The sequence below is a fragment of the Anguilla rostrata genome, chromosome 5, assembly GCF_018555375.3.
Source record: "Anguilla rostrata isolate EN2019 chromosome 5, ASM1855537v3, whole genome shotgun sequence".
In the NCBI taxonomy this organism is placed as follows: domain Eukaryota; kingdom Metazoa; phylum Chordata; class Actinopteri; order Anguilliformes; family Anguillidae; genus Anguilla; species Anguilla rostrata.
The window spans coordinates 19883534-19911228 of NC_057937.1; the positions used below are offsets into that span (position 1 = coordinate 19883534).

The following is a 27695-nucleotide window of genomic DNA, read 5'->3' on the forward strand; positions in this document are numbered from 1 at the left end:
TCAGTTCACCGGTCTTCACGCCAAGGCTCACCCAAGGTAAGGCACACAGGCTGTATTGCGAAAACTGAATTTCGTCGTTAGCAATACTCGAGTGTAGAGCCTACCTACCTACACTAATAAAGTTTATGAAGTTCCTTGAACTACCTTTAAAATTACACAATGCTTGTGGATCTTTATTAGGCTAGTTGTTTTTGAATTGTTGACTCTTTACCGTAGGCTACTCGGTCATCTAATCTTGCTAAATTAATGCCTCAGTTATTTTCGTATGAGATTATTTTTTATAGTCTACCATAATGTACATAATGTTGTTCCCCACAAATGTTGAGAATTTAAGCTGGCAATAGACCATTGTTGGTTTAAGTCTCAATTGTTCAAACAAGCAAAATGATTCAGGTCTAAAATAAAACTATGAACATGTTTTATAAAATTTTTTATTTTATTTATTTGTTGTCACGCGAGTTTTCATTTTTCTCAAAGGTTGCAGCGCTCTAGAATGTGCAAGCATCGCCTGTATCCAAACTGTTTCCTTTGGATTGCATTAGATTAAATTGTATGTACAGTTACAGGTGAAGTTGGTTTCATATTTAGTTAGGGACCGAGGTAAAAGTACAATCATAATCAGGAACCTGTTTGTTTCTTGAATTTTAATAAATTGGCAATCTATTACTTGTGGAAACCAAAGGTTGTGGAAGAAGGCCAGGCATTAATATAATAATCTGCAATTGGTTTGAGGTGTTTTTGAAAAATATTAGCTAAGTTATTGATCTAAGCAGAATTAAATGTATGTTTAATTAATTTCTTGAATTTTAATAAATTTGCAATCAATTACTTGTGAAAACCAAAGGTTGTGGAAGAAGGCCAGGCATTAATGAAAAAAAAAAAAACCATCAGAGAGACAGCAAAAACATTAGGTCTGGCCAAATCAACTATTTGGTACATTCTTTAAAAGAAAGAACGCACTGGTGAGCTCATGGACACCAAAAGGAAAGACCACGGAAAACAACTGTGGTGGATGACAGAAGAATACTTTCCCTGGTGAAGAAAAACCCCTTCACAATGGTTGGCCAGATCAAGAACACCCTCCAGGAGGTAGGTGTATCTGTCTGTGTCAAAGTCAACAATCAAGAGAAGACTTCGCCAGAGTAAATACAGAGGGTTACCATAAGATGTAAACCATTGGTAAGCCTCAAAAACAGGAAGACCAGATTAGAGTTTGCCAAAAAAAATATAGGCCTATAAAAAAGCCTGTACAGTTCTGGAACAACATCCTATGGACAGATGAGACAAAGGCCAACTTGTACCAGAATGATGGGAAGAGAAGAGTATGGAGAAGGGAAGGAACTGCTCAGTATCCAAAGCATACCACCTCATTTGTTAAGCATGGTGGAGGTAGTGTTATGGTGTGGGCATGTATGGATGCCACTGGAACTGGTTGGATGCAAACGCATTGGACGGCGCTTCACAGTGCAGATGGAAAGTGACCTGAAGCATACTGCAAAAGCAACCCAAGACTTTTTTAAGGCAAATAAGTGGAATGTTCTACAATGGCCAAGTCAATCACCTGACCTGAATCCAATTGAGCATGCATTTCACTTGCTGAAGGCAAAACTGAAGGCAAAACGGCCCAAAAACAAGCAGGAACTGAAGACAGCTGCAGTAGAGGCCTGGCAGAGCATCACCAGGGAAGAAACCCAGCGTCTGGTGATGTGTATGGGTTCAAGACTGCAAAGGATTTCCAACCAAGTATTAAAATGACTATTTTATTTATGATTATGTTAGTTTGTCCAATTACCTTTGAGCCTCTAAAATTAGGGGGGGGGGGGCTATGTATAAAAATGTTTGTAATTCCTAAATTGTTCGTACAATATTTTTGACAAAACCCTTAAATTAAAGGTGAAAGTCTACACTTAAATCACATCTTGATTGTTTCATTTCAAATCCATTGTGGTGGCGTACAGAGCCAAAATGGTGAAAATTGTGTCACTGTCCAAATACCGGACTTTATAACCCTTTTGTGTTGGGTGTCTTTTGTATGCCTTTGAGCCTGTGTACACAGAAAAGGTTGATATTCCTGTCCTGATATTTGTTTTTCCATATCCTTCTCAGAAGCTGTCATCAGCATATTGTGGTATGAACAAATACAGAAGCACACAGTCCTCTTTCACCCAGAGGGCTCTGACGACCTGTACATAGGTGGAACAAACATTGTGTACAGGTTTGACTTGGAGCACAGTCGTCTTGTGGAGGTAATAACTATTATTATAATGCAGCATCTTGCCAAATAGCAATGTGGAGTGTTTATAATCTGATGCGTATTATTTTTGGATTAAAATACTTTTCTACGCTTTACTCATCTTGTCTGGTGTATTGCAACCAATTAAATACTCTCAAAAAGTGCAAACCCTGCCTTTTGGTCATATTGGCTAGCTCAATTACACCAGGCAAGATCAATAGAGCACAGAAAAGTATTTGAATCCAAAACAAAATACATATTTGACCCAGATGTGGTACTATTGTTCACATGTTATTAATAGGTTCCTGCTCTGACACAAAGCCTTGCTTTGAAAGTTTTAGTGGGGGCAGCCCTGCCTATATGGTCTCTGTCTTGACAGACATACCGTATATACACCAATCAGCCAGATACTGCCAGATATGCAGTAGATACTACAAGCATTGTTTCTCCTGATTAATTTTCCTGTTGAACTCAATGGAAAAATATTCAGGAGAAACAATGCTTGTAGTATCTACTGCATATCTAGCAGCAGCATGGTGGTTTGAGGCTCATTTGATACATTGGACCCTTGATGACTTAAAGCCATTCAGCCAACAAATGTGTTCCATACTGTATCAGCATAATTTACAGCTGAATCTATTACCACCCCGCAATTCCCATAGAAATCCATTCAAATGCAAAGAGTTTTTGTATCGCTTGTAGGACAAACTGACAATAAGATATCCAGACTCTGATGATGTTGATAGGTCACAGACATCAGGAAGTCATGGCATGCAAAGGATATGCAACCAAATACAAAACATGACTCTCTTATTTGATATTATGTTAATTTGTCTAACACTGAATGGGACTACGTTAAAAGTGCTGTAATTACTGCATGGTGAAACCAAAATGTATAAGGATCTGTCACATCCTCCGTTCTCATGTTTTCTGTTTTGCCTTGTGTATCTTGTCTCATTTTTCACCATCTTTGCTCGCCTCCACAGTGGAGGCGGGTCTCGGTTTCAACAATCCCTGAATAGCTAATTTTACCCACCTAATTTTCCCCTGCATTCCGCACGCTTTCCGGTCACGCTCACCAGTATTTATTCTTGCCTCACCTACCACTCCAGATCGTTGCCTCTGTTCCTTGCAACTTCTCGTCGGCTTGTGTAGAAGATCGCAAATTCTCTGTAGTCTCTTGTTCCCTTGTTTTTTCCTAGCTCTTATCCACTTTTACTCGCCACTTTGCGTTCGGGTTCCCCAGTTTGTGTCTTTCCTGTTGTCGCATTTGTTTGGTCTCGTTTTTGTTCGTCCCCGTCTTGTCTGCGTTCCCGTTCCCTGTCAGTCGTGTCCAGCCTGCCCTTCGCCGGCCTCCCAGTCCAGCCCTGTCCAGTCCTGATCTCCTCCGGTGCCTGCCCGGTCCTGCTCCAGCTCCAGGTCTGCTCAGCCCTGCTCCGGCTCCAGCCCTGCTCCGGCTCCAGCCCTGCTCCGTCCTGCTCCTGTACCTGCTCGGTCCTGCTTCAGCTCTAGTCCTGCTCGTCCCTGCTCCTGCCCTGCTCAGGCCTGCTCCAGCCCCAGACCTGCTCCGTCCTGCTCCTGTTTTTGTTCAGACCTGTTCCAGCTCCAGGCCTGCTCGGTCCTGCTCCTGTCGCTCCGGCCTGCTCGTGCTCCTGCCTCGTCCTGCTCCTGCCCTGCTCAGTCCTGCTCAGCCCCTGCTCGCTCCTTGCTCCTGTCCTGCTCGGCCTGCTCCAGCCCAGCCGCTCGGCCTGCTCATGGTCCCATGCCGCTCCTTCGGCCTGCTCCTGTCCCTGCTCAGTCCTGCTCCAGCTCTAGCCCTGCTCGTCCCTGCTCCTGCCCTGCTCAGTCCTGCTCCAGCCCCAGATCTGCTCGGGCCTGCTCCTGTTTTTGTTCAGACCTGTTCCAGCTCCAGGCCTGCTCGGCCCTGCTCCGGCTCCAGTCTTGTCCAGTCTGGTTCCAGCCTTTCCCAGTCCAGTTACGGTTTTGAATTGCCCTGCTCAGTTTGGTTACCTCTCAATAAACCGGTTGCTTTTCTCTTAAGCCTCTGTGTTAGAGTCCTGCGTTTGGGTCCAGCATTACACATTGTGACATGCATTAATAAAAGATCTGAGTCTGCGCTTTGACCACGTGTGAATTGTTTGATTACAAACAGAAAATAAAATATTAAAGCAGAAAAATGCAGGTAGTTTTAATGTTGTGGCTGATCGGTGTATATATCTTTTACATGCGTGGGTGGCAGTATATAATAAGTAGTCCTGTGCTGAACTTGTGCTCTCTTAAATCAACGCATTCAATGGACAATTCTGTAAAATGGTGCCATGTTTTTGTTCCAGTGGACAGCTTATCTGCATTTGCTTTTGTGTCTAGTCCTGGTTTACCACCACGGTGGGATGTAGTGTCAAATTGCAACCATTATTTAGCACTAATAAAGGGCCATGTCACACAGGTGATACCCACCAGAGCGATCCTGTAGACATTGAAAGATTCTGACAGATGGCCAGTCCCATCTGGTTTAACGGTTCCTGGCTTATATAGTTGTATTTTTGTCATTTGTGCTTTTATACCCTGGTAAATACATGACTATATATTTTTTTTTATTAAAAAGACTGAGTTGAAATAAGGAAACAGAAAGTGAGCCGATTTAATTTCAGTCAGTAAGGGTTGCGTATTAACAAAACCAATGATGAGAAAAAACATGCCCTGCAGTTGGTACAGTTGGTAAAAAATTACATAGTGCAAAAAATAAAATGTGCACCTGCAAAAAGCTAGACAGACCTGGAAAAATGTTTCAGCTACGCTTCAGCTGTGCTTATTTTAATGCTCAGGAAGATATGGTTCACATAGAAATAAAAATAAGACCTGTCTGTTCCTTCTAGCTTCTAACTTTCCACAGTGCAGGCACTAAAGCCAGGCAGAAGGCTCAAAAATTCCATGTTTTTAAGATTGGTGGCTGAAAGTTGTCCAACTTCAGAATCTGTTGTCCCTGGAAGGTCTTTACTTGTGACAAATCCATAGTAGAAAGAAAGGCTTCACTGGAAATACCACATCACCAGTTTTAAAGCCTGATTTATGAATGACTCCAGATCATGTCTGGAAAAAATGATGTACAATGTCTGAGACAATAGGTTAATCTCCAGATATAATTTCCACTGATTCCAAATAAGCAGAAAATCCCACACGCAAATTGCATGTGATTCTCTACCGATTTATCCACCTATTTATATGTTTGTTTATTTTAATAATTTTTCCCTTTGCAGAACTATTCCCTGACCCCAACCAGTGGACAGAACTGCCAAGTGGTGAGTAAACAGAACATGGGAAGAATAAGAATAAGAATATTAAGTTCTTTACTGTGAAGTGGGCAAAACTCACCTCAGTCACCATCAATGTATAAAATCTACATGGATGATGTACAGCAGCCATTTTGTTCCAGAATTCAAATGGTAGCTTAGGTGGAGAGGGAGGGCATTTTTAAGTCAACTCCACTGGGTGATTGGGAGATCAGGGATCTCATTTATAAAATCTTACAATCAAATTGTATCTTACGCATAAATTGTGGCTTACGCAGGAAGCCATGACTAAGTAGTTATTTATAAAGTCCCACTTTGACATGGATATGATCGTATCTCCGTGTAAAGTTTATACTAGACGTAAGTTAATTACCTGCAGATTATGTGGAGGTAGCCCTACTGCACATTTGCGCGAAGTGGGCCGTGTTCCTGCTTTAGGCATAACATTTAATTGATAATCATTTTTAGGCATGAAGAGTGCAAGAAAATGTGACTTTATTTAGAGGGAAATGGCTGTCACTGGCTGCATGTACAAGATTGGGTAATTATAAAGCATGTTATTGTGAGTTCAAATTGAAGTTCATTTGAGATTTTAGGTGCATAAGGTGCAGACACTGTACTTTCAACCAACATAAGTAGCTTTCGTCTGTCTGTTATTATTTATAAATCAAGCAGAAGCGCAACTTAGCAAATGATTTTCAGAATTGCGTTTAAGTTTAAAACCAAAAACAATTTTACACATGAGGCCCCTAGAGCAGACTGAGAAAGTTAGTTAATGATTATTATTGTATATTTTGTGCTTTACTTTGAATGACAAGAAATGGTCAACTTAATTCACATTTATGGAATAAATTCAGATTGATTAGAGCAATGATGCAAAGGCACACTTAAAAGCATTGACTGGGGAAACCCGCAGATTGCCAGGGTGAGGACTGAGGGGGCAGAACGCATGATCACCCCACCCATGTGTTCTGGGTGTGAATCTGTCGTGCTTCAGCACAAGCTTTGTTGGGATGTGGTTTGTGTTGGAGGGAAATGATGTGGGAAATGATGTGAAATGACTCAGATGTCCTGGCTCTCATTCCAGCCGACCGCCCTTCTTCCACCCTTAAACATTTACATGAGAGGATAAAAAAACATGCAAAGCAACCACAGGCTACACTGAAGACATAAAAGTTTTACATGGTTTGAGGTTTAACACATTAAATGCATTGGCTCACATTTGTTGCTTCAGATATCTTGATTAATTTGGTTGGGGTTGTTTTCAGTTCACCAAATTTAGAAAGTTAAGTGAAAACCAGTTTCAGTCAAATGAACAAATTCACATCTTTTATGTTTCGTGTCAGAATTCACCCATGCATTTCATACTTAACCAAAAAGATCCAACTGCAATTTTTATCGAAAGAAAACTTCATTTTTTGCCAAAGGTAGAATATGGAAAAATACTGTGAACGTGAACATTTTACCCATGCATACGGCCACTTGTCACATTTGATTGGTTTTTATCATGGAAGATCACTACTAAAGTTTGGATCGATGGTGGGGGTGATGGGTTTGCAGCAAGTGATATTGTGTTTCCCCTAGAAATGTTTCATTCGTGGGTGTCATGGGTTTGGGGTGCAGTTCCGTTTTTTGGCCTCCCGGCCTGATTGTTACCTTATTGGATGCACCTGTTTCCAATTATTCCTCCTTATACTGTGATTTCGGCCACCGGCGTCAGGCAAGGCTATTTAAGACGCTGTCTGACTTTCAGTCCTTGCTTCAGTGTCAACTTATGTTTTCATTGAGCCGGTAAGGTATTTCTGAGCCTGTGTATTACACCTCCTGTTCTCGCTTCTCAAGAAGCGTTTCCCCCTTAGAAGGTTTGTATTTCGGTCTGTGTTTCTGGGCTTCGTGCCGGCAGACTGTTAGGGCTTTACCTTTTTGTTTTCCTAAACTGCGTCTTAGGTTCTTGGGTATCTCGGTGTTCGACCCCAAGTTTTCCTTTTTGTTTTGGGTCTGAGCTGCGACTCAGTTACATTGGGTTTCCCTGGTTTCTTTCCCAACTATTTTTCGTTCCTGAGTGGTGCTCAGTGTTTTTATTTCTCTGTTTCCCGCCCTTGTTTTTACAGGGTTGTTTTCTGTTTGGCTGTTTTTTAAGGCTTGACAGGGAGTTTGAGTTTTCACTCCTGTCAGTCTGTTTTTTTCCCCCCTTTGTCGTTTTATCTGTCCAAATAAAGTCAATGTATGGGAAACAGTGATTTATTTTTACTGCACGTGAATGACAGCATATGAGTGTCTGTGTGTGTGACTTGCCGATGTACTTTTTCAATTTGTAGCAAGTCTTTGTTGGAAGGGCAGGCTTGGCAGCTCTTCCACGTATGTCCTGTTCCTGCAGTTTCAGGCTGGACCTCAGGTGGACCTGGGTCAGGTTCCTCCAATGAAGTGATCCTCAAATAAGTGTGGAGGGGGGTTCTGGGAAGGGATTCTTCTCGTATATGGGGGGTCACAAGAGCTCTTCCCAGTTGTTCAAGGAATATCCTCTTTCTGTGAATGTTGTGTAAGTGGAAATCCAGTGGTGGTATTTTTCTCCACCCATGGGCGTGTGCTTAACCTGAAGAACATTTTTCAGGACGCGTAAGTAAGCGCATCCCAGTATTGGAGATAAGCATGTGTACAAGGCAGTTGTCGACAGCTTAATCTGCCAAATCTGAAGAAAGCCCTTTAATTGAACTTGAATTTGTTTTCTGATTTGATTTAACTAAAATTGAACTGACCCCCTAACCCTGTCAACTGACTTAAACAGTGTTTGAATTTAATGCCCAGGTTGCAACTGGAGATTGTTATGCATTGGATGTTTGATAAAAAGAAATGAAAAGAAATTAAATTAAAGCATGATTATTACTTTATTTTGTTCAGATTCCGTGTGAGAACATCATCACAGTTATTGAGCAGTTCGAGGACAGCCTGTTTATTTGTGGGACTAATGAATACCTGCCTCTGTGTTGGAAAGTGGTGAGTAACTGCCTGTTTCCACATATATGTTTGTGTGATTAAGAGCCGTTCATGGAACACTGCTATAATTTGAACCCCTCCCATCATCTCATGTGGGAGAAACCAGTCAAATGAGGCAAACAAGATTTGGAAGGAATTTTGTTTTTCTTCAGTTTATTTTTATGCACTATAAATTTAAACTATATTTACTGGTACAATATACTGGAAAGTCATTTCATTGTTTTTATATTCTGCATGAGATTGCCTGACATTTAGTCTTTCCCACATAGTAATTACAGTGAACAACAGACTGCAAGCTGAAAAAATCACAAAGCCGTGGAAGAAACTCCGCCTAGTGTTGTCAACACTGTTTGTCTAAATCCTGCAGATGACCATAAAGTGGTGACGTAATGAATCGTGTAATGGGAGCAGCTGTAATGTGCTATTCATCATTAGCACCTGTTTACCAATAAAACATCTTTGCTTTCAATTTATATGTACTATAGAACAGAATAACTTTATTTTTACTTAGATATTAAAGTTTCTAAAGTTCTTCTAACTGCTGTTTTAAAGCCAGTGTGTCACCAGTTGTGTACAATAATACCCCAATAATTGTTGTGCCCCTGTAACAATGATTTGTACTGGTACTTCCATTTTTGAATCAGTTTAGTTCTATGGAACACGTGTACCCTAGGACTTCAACAAAGGTCAGAACAAATAACAATAATAATCTATTTTCATTAGCAAATCCACTCAATATTTTTGGTACTTTTGGGATAATAACTGTGTTACTCAATTGCCCTGCAAGCTCCTCCTCTTCCTATCTGCTTTTCTCACTGATGTAAGATATTTATGTTAATGATGTAATTACATCAGAGGTCATTTACATATTCTTAGAATACCACAACATGGCTATTACTGTTTGCTTCAAAATTGAATAATACAATTTGAACAAAATGCAAAAATGAGAAAAGTTGTTCATATAAACTCAACATTTCTATTCTAATGGACATTGACAAGACATGGCTGCGACAACTGTTTCTTTTGCCTGTGCAGTATTACTGTATATGTGTGGCTCTGGATTAAGCGTGGTCTGTTGAGACAGTGATGTGGCCACACCAATGATGTAACTGACTGGCAGTGTTTCGGCTGCCACTGCCCTTATGGTGGGTTTGAGACAATGGTGCAATATGTTTTTTTAATTATGGTGAGTCAAGGGAATGAAGTTAATGTCGAAGTTAGCATCTCCATGACCGGGACTATAATACACAGTCAAATGTGATACTGCTGTGTTAAACTTGGTAATTCATGTAATGAAGTGCCTCAGTATGTTTTTATTCACATAAAGGTAGATGATAACAATTTGCATGCACTTTAGAAGTAGTCTTTCCACTGTAAACCTCTCTGTTTGTTACCTGCCCTTTATTAAAATGTAGCCATATTTACATTCAGGTATGGAATTGAAATGTTTCCATCACATCGTAACAACAGCATGTGCACTATAATTAGCAGTCTGTGCAGTGTATCATTTTTCTGTCTACCTACAGTTTGGGAAGCACTGTTTTAGATGCCAAATTGTTACTGTGCATAAACATCTTTTTCTTTTCCTTTTCTTTTTTTTCCTAAACAGCATCCAAGGGTGGGCAACCTGTCAAGCAGGGTGATACAATACAGAGACGGGGCAGGAATCTCTCCCCCAGTTTACACACAGAACTCATTATCTCTCACAGTAGGTGTGTATCACTGGTGCTGAATGGTTGTCTGGTATGATCTAGGATGGTGGTCGGTACCCGTAGGGCTACTCAACCCAGGCCCAGGATCATTATAGTGCCCACAGGGATACTAAACCCAGGCCGAGGAGAGGGTTATAGTGCCCACAGGGCTACTCAACTCAGGCCCTGGAGCATTATAGTGCCCACAGGGATACTAAACCCAGGCCGAGGAGAGGGTTATAGTGCCCACAGGGCTACTCAACCCAGGCCAAGGAGAGGGTTATAGTGCCCACAGGGCTACTCAGCCCAGGCCCAGGAGCATTATAGTGCCCAAAGGGCTACTGAACCCAGGGCCAGGAGCATTATAGTTCCCAAAGGGCTACTCAACCCAGGCCCAGGAGAGCATTATAGTGCCCACAGGGCTACTGAACCCAGGCCCAGGAGCATTATAGTGCCCACAGGGCTACTAAACCCAGGCCAAGGAGAGGGTTATAGTGCCCACAGGGCTACTCAACTCAGGCCCTGGAGGGCTACAGTGCCCACCGGGTCTGCAAAGATATTCATACATGGCTCTGGAAGACTTCAAAGCTAGCCAGCCCTGGGCAACCCTCAACCCTGGAGGGTCAAGCATTCACTTTCAGGCATATTAAGGCTATATTTATATTGTTCATGGACGATTGGCAACACTTATGATACAACTCACTGTGCCATTTTCATAGGTCCTTGAATTTGGGGGAATGGGGCTTGAAATGCTATTGGATTGGTGGTCCAGGTGAGGTTGGGAAGCCTGATGTCGTTGTTCAGGTTGTTGATTGGTGGATGTCTCTCTCAGAGGGGGACCTGTATGCTGCCACAGCCCTCAACAGAGATGGCACATCCCTACAGTTTCGTAGGAAGGCTGGTAACAGGGCCAGTGTCTGGATGCACGATAAGTGGCTGACAGGTAAGCAAAGCCATTAATTCTCATCAGACCGAGGAATGTTTTTCAGTGTGGTAGCGGGTGGTCTGTGGGAGTGCTCAGGCCTGCAAGGAAGAAATGGAATTTAATTAAACTATGTTAAACTATGTAATTTTTATGCACTATTAATTTTTAATTTATATGTACAATAGAACAGAATAACTTTATAAACTTTAATATTTAACTGTTGTCAAGGTAGATGATAACAATGTCATTAGGGTGGATGCACAAAGCCTCACTTGCATGACTAGGTTGACACTTTGGTGTGTGCTAAGTATGTGCAAATTCTGTGAATGTAATTAGCTAATAAAATAATGCTGTAACTTTTTGCTCAGAGTGTTTTGGTCAGAATTTTTAGCTCAAGGTGAATTCTGGTTGGGCCTGAGTTCTGGCAGCCCAGGTACTTGAGCGGTAAATAGTGCTCACTATTCAAAATGATAGGACAGTAAGTCTGGAAATGAAAGTCAATTAATTAAAAAATACTTATGGAACATTCTGGATTCATTTATTCAAATAAATTTAGAATGTAATTTATTCACACTTATTCTTGCCTCTCGCCCTATGCACACTGGGTAGGCTCCAGCACCCCCCACGACCCTGCCCAGGATAAACGGGTAAAGATGATGGAGGGATGGATGGATTTATTCACAATTTGAATTCATTTACCGGGCTGGAGTTTAAATGGTGCAAATTCCAGTCTCTTTTGCAGAAGTAACTTTTAAAGCCAGCTTAAATGAAGGAAGCCTTCAGGACAAATTTCTCATCTCAACCCCAGGATGGACCTCCCTATAATCTGTTCAAATGAGTTCTGTATCTAAGACCTGGCTAAATAAATTATTTGAAATACTTTAGGAAAATCTAAAATGTCTGAAGATTACTGTCAGTTTTTTAACTAATATTTAGAACAAAATTCTCTTTTTTTCTACATTTTGGTTGGTAACATATTTAGTAATACAATTCTTAGGAATGTATCTGGGTAGCATTTTACATCTTACCAGGTTCTCAACAGTTAGTGTTTCAAATGCATATTTGAATCGGGCTAGTATGAAAGCCATGGAGTCAGAGTGCTGCGAAACCAGAGACAACCAGAGACAACAATTTGAACCTGCAACCTCCCAGAATTTAACCTATTTTTTTCCACAGACCCAACATTTGTCTCTGCCAGCTGGATCAGACGAAGAGAAGACCCAGACCAGGAGAAGATCTACCTCTTCTTCAGGGAAAAGAACTTGGACCCTAACCCCGATGCCGATCCCTGGATCTCCAGAATTGCCCGGGTTTGCAAGGTGCTTCTCCCCAATTTCAGATTAAGAAGAAAGAATAGCTGAAAGAAAGAAATGCTGCTTGCTAATTGGAGGGCCAGGACAGACAGTGGAAATCTAGTCTTGCATAGCTAGACCTATCTCCACACTTTGTTACAGTGCTGTGCCAGCACTGGAGAAAGGTCTGGCTCAACCCATTAACATTCCTGTATAGGGGAAAAAACACGCTGGCTTGTTTGTATTTCTTTAAACCAATCATAATTGTCTTGGGCGGCGCTAAGCCCAGGATGCAGCGACGGTGCCCTTGCAAAATAGTGTCGGGGAGGGGGACTTATTTTTGTAAATCATTTACACGTGGGGAGGTGAGCCCTGGCATTAAAATGGCTAAATCCCCGCAAAAGAAAACTCCACATAAAACAGTAAAAGACGCATGTCGACTACGTGATACGACTTTTACTGATAAAAAATACAAACATAACTTGATCATCGGTGCCCCAGAGGTGAAGCCTGCCTATACTTTAGATCTAGAGGAGCTCACTGGACTCGTTAAAACCACAGACGATTTAATAGCTGTATGTAGCTCTTGCAGAACGTTATTAAACCGATATCACAGAAGCTTGTGTGAAGTGGAACGGATCGGTTCATTGGTCGATTCAATGTCACTGGCGCATGCCGCTTCCAGAGTTAAAAGATGTGCCAAATCAACTCCGACTGACGATGGCCGTGTCAGAAAACGAATCAACATCGGGCATGAGAGTCTTGCGAGAAGGAGTCTGGGCTTTTCTGAGGTACGTTCACAAGTTGCTGTGGTTCTGCAACTGTAGTAAAATCAGATTCGATACATAGATAGGCTAAATGTAAGACTCATATAGTCTTGTCATTGATGATTAAACAAAGGTCTATGACTAGCTATACAGAAGTTTTTTTCTATGACAACTTGCCTATATTGTTACATTTAACACCAATTGCCATTCATGTTTCTGCCCGGAAAACTGGCCAGCAGCTATTTTCTCGTCCGTGTCTGGATCTTGCCCGGCGTACACTGCAGCTACCCAACTTGACTGCAGGGTTTTCACCTGGTCCTCCATTATCGCGACCAAGGGGGACACTACCAAAACCATGGCATTTTCACGCCATGTCTCTGTGTTTACCCTCGCAAGCTCACTGCAGACGATATTGATATTGGTGTATGAAACTTTTTCCATAACCGGTGGGAAAACATGCATGAACGTCCCTGTTAGACAGCAAATGTTGTAAACATAATCTTTATATATCTTTACAACCATTCACCGAAGGAACCAAGCAGGCCTGCCTTATTGCACGATCCAAATCTTCGTCAAAACGTGCCATTTTCAGTATGTAGGTTGCTATCTCGGAGGTTGTCGTTGTTTCACATAGCGATGGGGAGTTTGAACACGGTAACACGCAGATAGTGGAAGGGGAGGAGAATTCCGACTGAAATAGTCGGCCAATGGCAGGCTTATACCCACAGTCTACATCCTGTGAGTCAAATTAGTGGAAATCTGACCATTGTCACAGCTCCAGGCATATTAGGCATATTCACCATGCTCTGACACTGTGTGGAAAATAAACAAATGCATTTGTAGATAAATGTATGTATGTGTGTGGGTTATATGTATTATAGAGATCTTGCCTGTGGTGTTGGTGCAGGGTGGTGTTGCTAAGAGAAGCATCGCTACCTGATGCATTCCACTTTGCCGAAGGGCCTGGTCTTTTGCTATTGAGGTAATGTTAGGGAGACCAGGGTTCTGTTCATACATCTTGCCAGGTAACTTTCCCACACTTTTCACCAAGACAAATAAAACACTGAGGTACCTCAGTTATCAGTTATATAAATTTAGAGCTTCATACAGTATTATTGGGATTTTAATTCCTTTTGCCAGTTCTATGGGAAAGGGTATGCTTAGTGGATAGCAGAAATGCGTGGAGTTACACAGACGTTGCTCTGAGAAGCAATTGACAAAAAAACGCAAATTGGCATGAACTGACATTTCAGAGTAGCTGTGCATCATCCACATGCATACTGTTGATCAAATAACGTCACCCATCTGAAGTTGTCTTGTTAAGCGATTATGGCCACTGTGCCTTGTGCAGTTCCCAAAGTCTTCCTCCCTCTCGTGCAAACAAGGGCTTTTTATGTTTGCAATTGAAAATGGTTAAGTAGCAGGCCAGAACAGTTCCGGAAGGAAATGACTTCAGGGTGATAATCATGCAGTGATGCATTGCATACCTCAGACAACTGCTCTCCACATGTGCAAACTCATGTTATCTAGACTGGAGAGCCCTTGTCTGGGCTCTCGGAATGTTTCCTTGTATGGTCTGTCCAGTTCTGCCGTTTAACCTCAGCCTTTCCTATGTTTAAATGGAAAGTGCTGAGTGGTATGAACAGGAGAGGAAGCTTTAGACTGATTGAAATGGGAAGGATGCATGATGCTTCAATAGAATGTGAGGCTCCGATTGGACAGAAGAGGATGCTTAGTTGTGATTGGACAGAAGAGAATGCAAAGCTGTCATTGGACTGGAGAGGGTGTGAGGTTCTGATTGGACAGGGGAAGGTGTGAGGTTCTGATTGGACAGGAGAAGGTGTGAGGTTCTGATTGGACAGTAGAGGTGCTCTGAGAGGAACTTCATAGCAGTGTAAAGCACAAAGTTGCCATTCTTCTGAAAGGCCTCATTCTGATTGTCTGCTGGTTCTTAAGAGTTGTCATTGGACAGAAGGGGATGCAAGGCTCTCATTGGATAGGTGATGGTGTAAGGCTTTGACTGGATAGGAGAGGGTTTGAGCTACTGATTGGACTGTAGATGACGCTTAGTTCTGATTGGACAGTAGAGGGTCCACAAGCAAAAAGTGTCAACTGTGTAAAGCACAAAGTTGCCACTCATCTGAAAGGCCTATTTCTGATGGTCTGCTTGTCCTAAAGAGTCACATGGTGAATAGGGGGCGTGGCATAAATTCCTGCATTGATCTGTGAGGGAGGGTTTCACTCATGGGACTGTCCTTGTCTCATGGTGCAAGAGCGACTAAGTAAACTCCTCCTGTTCAATGAACTCAGCTGGAGAACTGTGGACTGAAAAGCAGCTCTGGGAGCTGAAGGTGTCTTGGAAGAGAGGGTGCGTTTGCCCTGCTGTCCCCAAAATTTACGGAAGACATGATGAAAAGGGCCCGTGAATACATCTGGCCATTCTAAATTCCTCTGTGACTAACACTGTAGTGAATATGAGGAGTAACTGCAGGTGTTAGGATTCCTTTAAGCAATGGTAGAAAGTCCAGGGGTCCGAAAGTAAAAGCCCTGCCATGTCTTTCTTCCACTCATCAACTCAGCCAGCTGATTTCACTAATTATTTCTACCTCCTGGCTGAAAAATTGTGCTAATTAGCAAATTCAGGTGATTGGAACAATACTGGAGAGGCATTTACTTGTATTTTTCACCCCTGCCTTTAAGCAGAACTATACATGTATGTATGGCAGAACGGTACTGAATTTTATTTATTTATTTAACCTTTATTTAACCAGATAACAGTGACTGAGAACAAATTCTCATTTACAACACTGACCTGGCAAAAGAGCAGGTATACTGTACATAGATCGTCTTTACACATCCAAAATAGATCCAAAATCATATCTTATATCTTTTTTTCTTCAAAAAATGTTTTTTTGGGGAGAGTTTGGTTATTTTGGATTGAGTTTTGTTTGTGAATTCCCCACACGCAATTAATTCAGCTTAAGTTTTAGCTCAAGTCAAATTCAGCTGATATTTATGAACTTTCCCTTTGGCCTTTCCATTTAAGTCCCAATTTTCATCCAAATGTGTAACACACATGTAGATGCACACACACTTGCTTATACATGTATATACACACACACTCACACACAGTAGGCAGCATAGCCCCACTGCAGGTGTTGATTCTTCTGTTTTCCTCACAGGTGGATGAAGGTGGGCCAAAGAGGTTCTCCCAGAGCATCTGGACGTCGTTCTTGAAGTCGCGGTTGGTGTGTAGGATTCAGGGCTTGTACTTCAACCATCTCCAGGATGTGTTCGTCCAACCCGCTGATGACTGGCGGGCTAGCCGGGTCTATGCCCTCTTCACCAGCAGCTGGTAATGGCAGATTCGTCTTGCGTGGCACACTGTCAAACGCAACTGCAAAGCGCCTTGTGCGCTACGCCTCGCAACCGCAACACCTTACCTTACCAACGCGCTTCTCTCATGACAGGAATGCCTCGGCCGTTTGCGTCTATTCCCTGGACAAGATCGAGGCTGTCTTTGAGGGGTCCTCTTTTAGGGGATGGAGTAAAGAGATTCCAAATCCAAGGCCTGGAGCAGTGAGTCTGAGAAGCTCCCCAGCTTATTTATGATTTATGATTTATGATTCTCTCTGCTTTCTTTTCCTTCTGGAATGTTGTTTTGTCTCAGTTACATTGCTGAAAAATATGGAAGGCGGGTAAAGAGAAGCCACGCAAACAGGATATTTCAATAGAACATACCACATAATATAATTAAATTAGTTTTTTTAGTACTGCTGAAAAAGGGGTGGACATTGGGTAAAATGAGTGTGGTTGTTTTCTCAACAGTAGGGAGTGATAGGGAATTGCATTCCACATTACAGAACAAAGCCATTGTAAAAATTGATATACAGCTGGTATGTGCAAGTCAGGCTTCTGAATACACAGCTGATACATGTGAGTTAGGCTTCTGAATACACAGCTGATACATATTACATTACATTACAGGCATTTAGCAGACGCTCTTATCCAGAGCGACTTACAGAACTTTTACAAAGCATTTTTTACATTGTATCCATTTATACAGCTGGATATATGCTGAAGCAATGCAGGTTAAGTACCTTGCTCAAGGGTACAACGGCAGTGTCCTTACCCGGGAATCGAACCTCGAACCTTTCGGTTACAAGTCTAGTTCCTTACCCACTGTGCTACACTCCGTCCTACTCATATGAGTTGGGTTTCTGAAAACACAGCTGATACATGTGAGTTAGAGATGCTCCACTGTCATATTGCATTTCAGTGCCATGGGGTTGCCTGTCAAAGGGTCTGCATGTAAAAATGAGCTGTTTGTTGACAAAACATATCAATATTAATTTTTAATATTGCCAAAAGATAAAATTTGATTTAAAGTTGGCCTTATTGCATATCAGAAAAAAAGAGTTACTTTGGGAATAAGTGTGTAACAACATAGTAACTAGTTTTGAACATGAATTCAGTTGAAGGGATGAGAGATTTTAACTACTAGCATTCTTTGTTATAATTGTGTATCACGTTTGTCGTTGCAAAATTATCTGTTCATGTTGAGCTGCTTTCTTGGCCAGTTCTCGCTGGTAAAATAGATTCTAATGCTAATGTGCAATTTTGCAGTAGTGTGACCACACATATTGTCCAATGTCTGATCCTTGTTAAGTTACTATGTGTGCGTTAGGGCGTGGTTGTTACTTCTCTATGAAGTGGTTACGGATTTGCTGCGATGATATGAGGTGGAGATGAATATTCATGTTTTTAACAGGAAGGGTAAAAGTTTGGCGTCATGGAAAATGTAGTTCCTGGCCTGGAGGGGTCTTTTGTTAACAGTCAGAGGTTCATGTAGAAGCCACAGTGTTTTCACAGTGTCCTTATGCCTTTTCACTGTGGTTTGGGGGTTTAATTGTTTGATGTGGAATAGCGGCGTCATTTGTCTTATGTGCCACGCAGAAGATGAATGTGGTCAGAACAATGTGCTTGAACTCACTACAGTACTCTTTTTGTTCTTCTCAAGGAAAACAGCGCAGCTAGAGGGTGCGGGGGCGAGGAAGCAAGAATTTTCAAGCTATGCATATTTATCAGATTTGTTTTAAACATTTGTTTCCCATTGTGGGGCTGTAAATACCCAGTTCTCATCCTGATTTGGAATGTAAAAATGACGTGCACCTGAAGCTGCATTCATGCTCAGATTCAACTGCCGATATAAGAGAGTGTAGACATCTGCCGTTCTCCTCAACCAATAGGAGTTGTTAGATAGCAACGAATCACGGACCCCTAACCAGCTGAGCTCTCCCAATTGCGAATCAGCCTGTGGAGCAACCGGAAAATCGTCACAGTTTTCATGGTCTGGATTCGACACAAGACCATAGGGCTCATCCAAGCACCACAGTGTGGTGCCTTTACCGAATGAACCACCCAGCAGCCCTCCTCATATGTTTTAGTAGGTGTAGCATGGACATCCTGTGTTTGATGTTTGAGTTTTTTGTTACCATTACAGCTGCAATGATAAGCTTCAGATTAGATTGGTGCATTTGTCATAGTTATTTCAACCAGGCAGACTTCCAAATCTTGAAAAGAGGTTCATTTCACAAAAAGATTAGAGTCATAGCTACAGCCTGGGTTTGGCACAAGACCCAGCTTTGGCTGAGTGTGGGAGGACCAGCAGCTACAGGGAAGCTGTAAAAATGTGAAAACACACAGGTGTGACAGTGTAACACAGGAACACTCTACAGCCTGACAGTACTATGTAAGACATCCGGTGTTAATTCCACTCTAACAGAGTTTAGGCCATAATGGACTCGTATAAACTTTAAAAGAGTCGACTTAACGCAACATTTTACTGCATAGAAGGTACTGGAAATTACACGTACAGTGCTGACACCTTTTACTCTAGGTGTTGAGAAGTGCTTGAAATAGGTGTATGAAATATGTCTGTGATGCCAATATGTCTGCTGGCCACACATTCCCTTTTAATTTATCATTATTACAATACAGTTGGTACAATGGTAGAATAGTGATCGGGAGTGAGAGATTGGGAGCCACCCGAGTCAACAGACGTGCTAATTCAATCACAGCAGGACGGCCAATGCACTACGGCCTGATTGATAGGTGTCACAAAACGGACTACATCCTTCCTAGTATGTGTATTCAACACTCCAGATCAAAGCTCGGAAAACAAATAAGAAGCAGCCACTGGAAAGGTTAGTGATTCAGTCGGACTCTCCTGAATCCAAAGTGTCATTCGTGCGCGTTGTCACTGCCGGTATTGAAAATAAACTTTGCGTATTTTCATCACGTTCGAGAGACGCCCTTTTTTCCTTACGTAGCGTTGTTCTAAGGTAAGGTCTGACTCTGACCTTCTGTGTGTACGCTGTTCCAGTGTGTCGCGAACAGTAAGGGCGTTCCCGTGGAAACCCTCCGAATCGTAAAGGACCACCCTGAAATGAGCGACTGGGTCTGGCCGCTTCACCAGGCTCCTTTCTACGTCAGCGACAACGCCTACGCCAAGATCGCCGTGGATGACGTCACCGCTGTCGACGGCCGCCCTCATAACGTGCTGTTCCTCGCCACCGGTGTGTCCTCTCGCCCCTTTCGCTGAGTGTGTGATATCAGGCTTCAGTGCGGTGCAGTGGTGATTCACTGTAACCGATTGGAGTGATGGGGTTGTTTCAGTACAGCTCACAGTTGGGCAGCTCACACGTATGAATGGGCATCATGTGAATGTAGCTCAGTGGGTTTCCCCATAGCATTTCAGGTCGTCATAGAATTTCACAGTGGCAGTCTAAGGAGGAAGGGAATCAAAAGCTAATATGAACCATATGGGAGGAAAAACTGGAAAGCTATTCCCTCTTAAAAGTTGATTGAACTGAACTCAGCCAATGACGAACCAAATTTAATATAACATTAATATCATAATCACGTCCTACATTCAAAAATTCTTGCGATGGATTGGCAAACTGTCCAAGTGCGTATTCCTGCCTTTCACCCAATGCATGCTGGGGCAGTTTTAAGGAAGAGAAATAGCCCATGTCCTCTTCTGCAGGGCACTAGGACCAGCTGCTGAATGTGAGTCAGCCAGCAGTCTACATACTCATGTCAGTGTAGCAAAGAAAGGGAAGTTGAAGCTATATCTCTCGTAAACGACATGCTGTCAGTTCATGTTTCTATATATAAAGTGTCAGCTTAAAGATATTTTTATGATTTTTAAATGGATCTTGGAAAACAAAACTGTTAACTGCTGTTAAATATGGAGGGCCAGTCACACTTAATTGTAGTTAAGCACTTTAATTACTTCTTAGGCATGACAAATTAATCTTAGCTGATTCGTTGTAAAGCTTAGTTGATAGCAGGCTTTGTTTTGGTTTAACTTTAAAGATGATTTGTTACTCATCAAACATTTGTTTGTTTTAATTTAATATTTTTGTGTGCAAAAATAAAAAATGAGAAGTCAATGGTCAGTCCTTTCTTTTTTAGTCTGCACTGCAGATGTACTACAGGCTGATTGTAAACTGATGTGGGTTTTGTTTCAAGCAATAGGAGATTGTTTGTGTTGATTTCAAAGATGATTTTACAATCCCTGCAGACAAAGGAATAATCCACAAAATCCTGGAGGACAACTTCACACCCTTTGTCATCTCTGAGATTCGCCTTTTCAACCACTCTGCTCCTGTTCAATCCATGAAGCTCCTCTCCAACAAGGTCAGCTACCTTTTCAGTGCACAAAACTGAACTCAGACAGTCAGCTAACTTTACCGTGCACAAAACTCTTAGGCAAATTCAGCTACCTCTTGCAGTTCACATAACCCCTTTTCAGCTACCATTACTGTGCACAAAACTCCTCTTCAGTAAGGTTAGCAACCTTATCAGTGCACAAAATTCCCCTGCAATAATATCAGTCTTGCACCTGGATATAAGGATTGAATGAATGCACAAAATGTCTGCTATCATATCAATGACGTCCTAAATTTCAGTAATATTCTCTTTGACAACTACGTTGCTGGAAACCACCAAAAATTCTTCCTGTTCAGCACAAGTCCCCAGCACATAGGAAACTGGGGCTTCAGTGTGGCATCTGGATGTTTTGTTATTTTTGAGTGCTGCTGAAAAGCCTGTGCCTGTTGGGGAACCAGCTGGATAGAATTTCTCAGAAGGCAGGCAGCTGTTCGTGTGTAGCTGTTTCGCTTTTATCTTTGCAGAGCAAGCTGTTGATTGCTGACGCTCTCTGTGCCTGTTTTGTTTTTATCTGCGGGCAGGGCAAGCTCTTGGTCGGCTTCAGGGATCAGGTTGCCCAGCTGGACCTGCGGGGTTGCCGGGGTTACGGCGCCTCCTGTGCCGACTGCGTTTTGGCCCGTGACCCGTACTGCGCTTGGAGCGGTTCAGCGTGTGCTCCTACAGTGCGGTAAGTGAAAGTTCTAATGAACCGTTCTAATGAAAGCAGACACACACTGAGGCTGAAGCTCTGGTTGTGTGCAGTATTCGAATTACGGATGGAATTGGGGGGGTCTGACCCCCCTAATTAAGACTTGTACCCCCCCAAAAGAGGTAAAAACAACAGATTGGACCAACCCTAGTGACGCCAATGATGGGAAATATATTGTAATATTTACCATTACAGGTAAGAAGGATATATAAATGTTTCGACATCCCTGACCTGTTGTTTTTACCTCTTTTGGGGGGGTCCAAGTCTTAATTATGGGGGTCAGACCCCCCCAATTCCACCCGTAATTCGAACACTGGTTGTGTGTGTGTTAGTGTGTGCGTGCGCATGTGTATACTGTGCAGCTCAAAAGTCTCCGCAAATAAAGATTTTTGTTTTTGTCAATGGAAAACTCCTCTGGCCACACATTTGATTCGCTATTTAGAAATGTAAGGTGCTAATCAAACCTCATAATCTAGGGTGAAGCACCCCCTTCCAAAAAAAGGGGTTACAAAACCAGGATTGAGAACCACTGTCTTGTCAAAATAGGCTGATGAAAGTGGCTTTTCTCTCTCAGTGTTTTTTCCCACAATGAAAATGTGCCCGTTTTGCGTTTTTGCCCTTAGGGGAGCCATTCAAAACATTGATGAGGGCACCGTCGATGTTTGTCACCAGAGCGGAACAGGTAAAGTCGGTTGGGAAATTATATCCGTGATGTAGTTATCATACGATTCAGGAGCCTCTCTTCAGTGGAGGGAAAACTCCGAAAGCCTCCAGCCAGTGGTCACAGGTTCTGCGTCCCTCCTCCTCCCCCACCGCCCCCAAGCTGTGGGCCGGTCAAATCAAGTGCAAATCAAGTGCATTCGTGCTGTGCATTTCGCAGAACAGCTGTCACACTGCGCATCACAGCACCCCCTGGGCCTTTTGCCTAGGGTGGCAATGGCAAGGAAAAACTCCCCGGGAGGGCAAACCGAAAGAACGTTTGCGTGTAATATGATTTAATGGGGGTAGCCCATCCTCTTTTGGCTGGCTGAGGGTGTCAGTTTATGGCTGCCAACGCGGTCTGTCATTAAATGTAAAGATGCGGTGGGGTTCTCCTGCCCTTGTTGGCATGTCAGCCTTCCGGCACTTTCCGAGCCATCGCCAAATTTGGGGCTTGTGTCATACTCAGACTGTAACCGCACCTGTTGATTTTTGTTAAATAAACCCTTTTTAACGATTTGGACTTTTGTATGGTTGAAATATAGTTATCATAAATTTGACACTCAAATCATAAATTTATTAAACTACAATTACAGCTATTCAAGAAGGGGTAATGGTGACTGTAAAAACTTAGGCTCATCACAAGAGTTAAGTCTTATAAATGTGCCAGTCTAATTTGAAAAGCTGTAAGTGTAACTGTTGTAACTGTTTCTATGAATGATTAAAATGTATGTATGCACCATTCATAAATATCAGTCAGTATGACTTCTGTTGAAAGCGCATGTCAAGTATCACATGAACAAAAAGACCTTGTGGACCACATAACACACTGTGACAGAATATTTACATTATGATAAGAGTATGGAGACATTATGGCCTATTTTGAATGTGCCCAGTATGGTTCATGAAGTACAGTACAGTGCACTGTGTCCCTAAGCTGCAATAAAATACAACATTGAAAGCAACCAGATTAGAAAATGAAATATGTATATAGCTGCTGCAACATAAAAATGATACCACATACATATTCTTGAAGGCCCAATGTGCTGCCAGGCAAGTGACAGGCTCAGTTTATAGGAAAATGTTCATCTGATACACGGCTCAGTTTCACTCATAATATATATTTGGGATTTGACTAACAAAGACTAACAGAAAATACCCTGCATGGCAGAGATGATAAGGGGATGTATCCATGGTTAAGCACAGTGAGCTGGCACAGTCTAGGGTTACTGACTGGGAGGGTGTATGCTGACAGAGTGTAGGGTGTAGGGCAGTGGTCTCCAACCCTGGTCCTGGAGAGCTACAGGATCTGCTGGTTTTTGTTTTCACCTTAAAATCAGCACCCAATTGAGACCCGAGACAACAGGTGAGTTGAGTTAACTGTGTAATCAACTGCTCTAATTGATTCATGAAGTGCAGAGTCACTATGAAAACCAGCAGACCCTGTAGCTCTCCAGGACCAGGGCTGGAGGCCACTGGTGTAGGGTGACTGGCTGGTGTATGATGTCTCTGTGTAGGGTGTAGGTTGACTGAGTAGTGAGACCACTTGATTACAGTCACACCCTTTCCTTGATGTCTTCCAGATCAGCAGTATCGCAGACAACCGTCACCTGACCCTGTAGTTTCCCACTCCCCGCCCATGGGCACGCCCTTTTACCTGTCCTGCCCCATACGGTCCCACCACGCCTCTTACACCTGGGAGCACGGCGGGCGGAGCAGCCCCTGCGTGACTGCGCAGACGCAGCTGCAGACGCAGTATGACTGCCTGCACCTCATCCCCGTTGTGAGGGAGGAGCACTACGGGACCTTCGAATGCATCTCCACGGAGCGGAACTACACCCAAGTCCTCCGGTCCTACCGGCTGCGCCCTCCCGTCGACAGCCGCGCGGCGAGGCCATCGCGACCCGCCGTCACCGCAGCCCTCGCGGGGCTGGCCCTGGTCCCCGCCCTCTGGCACTAAAATGAAGACTTAAATCCACAAAGCGTTCTTCACCAGCACTAGGAAATGCAGGAGCTTTTGCCCTGCTCTCTGTCTAAATGTAGCATTGTGTTAATGCTTGTATCTCAGGGACTGAGGGGTAGTGAGAGGATGAGATGGGGAGGTGGTGTCGGCCACCCTGCCCTCTGCAATAAGCAGGAAAGGGTTTAACATCCGAAAGTAAATATATTGCAAATAATAATAGCTTTCAATTATCTAGCAGATGTCAGTCTCAAAGCACTTATTATTATTATTATTATTATTATTATTATTATTATTTTTGCAACTAATGATCATAATAGTCAGTTTCAAAACACTGTTATTATTATATTGCTATTGTTTTTATTATTTTATTGTTGTTGTTATTATTATTATCATTATTTAATTTAATTATATTATTGAGATATTTATTTAGGCTTTGGCTTTCCTCTTTGGGCAAGTAGAATGAGCAACTGAAAATCATCCCTGACATCAAGCGTGTGTCTAAACAGACGGGTCATAAGTCAAAGAGAAACTAGAGCGTGCAGTACAGTGTGGTGGTCTCTTCCTCTGTGGTTCATAACTGCTATCTCATTGACCACATGATTCACTGTGCATTAAAGTATTGAACTCAGTGTGAGGTTACCTCCTGAAGATGTGGATGTTCTGCTGGTGTGCCAGAGGCTCTCACTGGTGTATTGTGGTATTGAGTTTTTCATTGGTAGGAATTTTCTGGAGTTTGCATCACTTTCATGGTACTTTGGGCCTTTAACTGCAGCTGCTGACCTTCAATAATGACATGCGATGATTCTGACGAGCGTTGGCCGGCTGCAAAGCTTTTCCCGGTGTCAGAAGTGCTAATGTGTTTCTTCCTTGTCTCTTTCCTACACTGTCAGAAGAAAGTGTTCTTTTTTGTTTCCATAGAGGGAAAGTTCAAGGGTTCAAGGGTTCTTTGTTGGGCAAAATGGTTCAATTTGGGAGCTTTCACTCTTCTCACTCCTAACCAAGATGGTTCCATAAAGAAGTAAATTGGTTCCTCTAAGGAGGTAAGCCAAAGAACCCTTTTGTAGGGTAGAGATTGTAGATGCTGTAGCGTGTCTAGAAAGGGCTGTCAGAGTTTGAGGTCTTATTTTCTTATGATCATATTGTTTCTAGCATGTGTTTGACAGTGTTATAGGCCAGGTATTAGCCATTGTGAGTTGCACAGTAGACTGAGTAGAGTAATGAATAATTAAGTGCACTTTAGTTTGTAGATTGTGTGGACAGGGAGAGGGTCATGAATTTCGTTTCTTAATGGCCTGTCTGGCTTACATCGAGACTGCAGAATGCAAGACATTTGAAGGGACTTTATGCCCAGCTCAGACTGAAAATTCGGTGGACTGCACAGTCCTTGTCCAAAATGGTAATTAAATTAAATGATTGCCATAAGTTTTGAGTAGGTTGTGAGTATCTCTTTAAACACCTGATTTAGGATTAGATTTTTTGGATCTCGGAGAGTCCAGCACCCTGTGACGTATGTTCTGAATCTCAGGAGATTCTCCTGAGATTCTAAAACCACTTTGTCAACTGAGTACTTTTTGATCTGAGCTGGCCTTTAGAATACAGTGGCCTTCAGAATCTCATGAGCATTGCTGCTAGTCAACACAGAAATGTTATTTATTCATTATGTTAGCACACACTCTTATCTTGTGTAGGTGTCCAAGCTATTATTTTATCTGTTGATACTGCTGAGCACTTTCTGGCATTATTCACCTGACATTCCTTATGTATGGTGCACTGGTGACTTTGTCCCCTACTGGGAGTTTCAAACCTTTGTATAAATAGTATATTTTATATTTACAGTATAAATAAGTCTCATTCCTAAAGCACAATGAAGTGATTAGAATATCCAAATGTTACGTATTGTCCATTATAATCACCAAATAAGTTTGTCAGTATAGCAATATCAGATTGACCTTGTTACAAGGATACTGTCTTGATCAGTTCCAGAAATATCAATCCCCCATTGAGCATCAAAGCTAAGGGAAATAATTATGATTACAAAGGGAAACAATTTTATTAGTAATGTAGTTATTTGACTGTTTATTTATTTAGGTGAGCAAACAGCAGCTTAAAGAATTATTTGCGTTTCAGTGCTTAATTTTGCTTAAAGTAGTGAAGAATATTGAAATTTAGTTCATGTACTGTTTATTTCTATTAGTGAGTGAACCTCAGCTTTAAGACTTCGTCCATACATTCCAATATTTAATTTTCCTTTCATAATGTTTATATGGGATTTTTTTCAACTTTATGCGTGGTAATGTTTTTCATATAATTGTTCAGCATTCCCCTTCATTGTGTATGCATCGGTGTCAACTGATGGTGCTTAGTGAGCTGATTTATGACAGTTCAGATATGTACTTAAAAAAAGAGCCAAATATTAACATAAGAACATTTTGGCTGTGTTTTGTTTTGTATTATATAACCCACTTTGGAATGATAAATGCCATTTGGGATGATGGAAATTGGAAAATAGATTTCCTTAAAATATAGACCAATATTGTTTTTAGTTTAAACTAGAACATGATAATTAGCAGTTGCAAATGATTCTAGATAATTCCCCAAATGAGTGTTTGAAAGAATGACTTGTTCGACGAACTCTGCATCTTATTTTCTAAACACATTGCACAAATGCAGTCAGAGCTGGATATTATTTTGGTTGAAGTTAACTAGTATTGTAAAAGCAATAAACACTGTTTCGTGTGAAAATATTTTCCCTCTTCTTTTCATAATCATGTTGCTACTGTGAGTTTCACTGAGGTGTTGACTTGCTTTATTGTTAGCACACACTGTTTTAGTCTATTCATATTGCTAGCAATAAAAAAAAAACAAAATCAAGAGCTGTTCAGAGTGAATACCTTATTACTGTACCATGCACATATTAAAGATTTCTGCTTTTATTAAGTCAATATTTTTGTCCATTCTGATATGTATTTGGTCCAAAATTTTGACTTAATTAAAGGAGAGGTCTTAAAACGTTTGTGGGAATATGTTGTGAACAGACTACACAGTAAAATGTCCAGTGTTAATTCAACTCTGAACAGATCACTTGTGGAGACACACTCGCGCTTCAGCCAACTTCTTCAGAATCCCGGTGCTCTCAGTAATAGACATACAGATCAGCAAAGACACTCTGGGTAACTTCACTTAAAAGGACTAACCTGGAGACAGGCACTGGAGCACACGGATCTTCTTTTAAATATTTAATGTGCAAACACGACCAACGTTTCGACGCTACTGTGTCTTCATCAAAACAGCAGTGACTTGGATGGAGACCAGGTAAATAGCCTCACCTAGACTTCACCTGAATTTCCTATCGGTTGTGAAGGTGCCCAGAGTGTCTTTGCTGATCTGAACAGATAATATTTGGTTCCAGTCTGGAA

At 42.0% G+C, this 27695-nt stretch overlaps 1 protein-coding gene across 1 annotated transcript; it reads left to right on the forward strand.

The window, feature by feature from the left end:
- On the forward strand, positions 1-27021 carry LOC135254947 (semaphorin-7A-like; the record flags this gene model as incomplete). Its single annotated transcript, XM_064335567.1, has 13 exons — positions 1-36; positions 5491-5532; positions 8422-8517; positions 10127-10229; positions 11041-11151; positions 12310-12452; positions 16375-16547; positions 16663-16771; positions 19578-19770; positions 20781-20896; positions 21451-21596; positions 22241-22299; positions 23900-27021. Coding segments are annotated over 13 exons (1704 nt in total), but the record flags the coding sequence as incomplete, so codon positions are not given.
- Between the last annotated feature and the right edge of the window lie 674 nt (positions 27022-27695).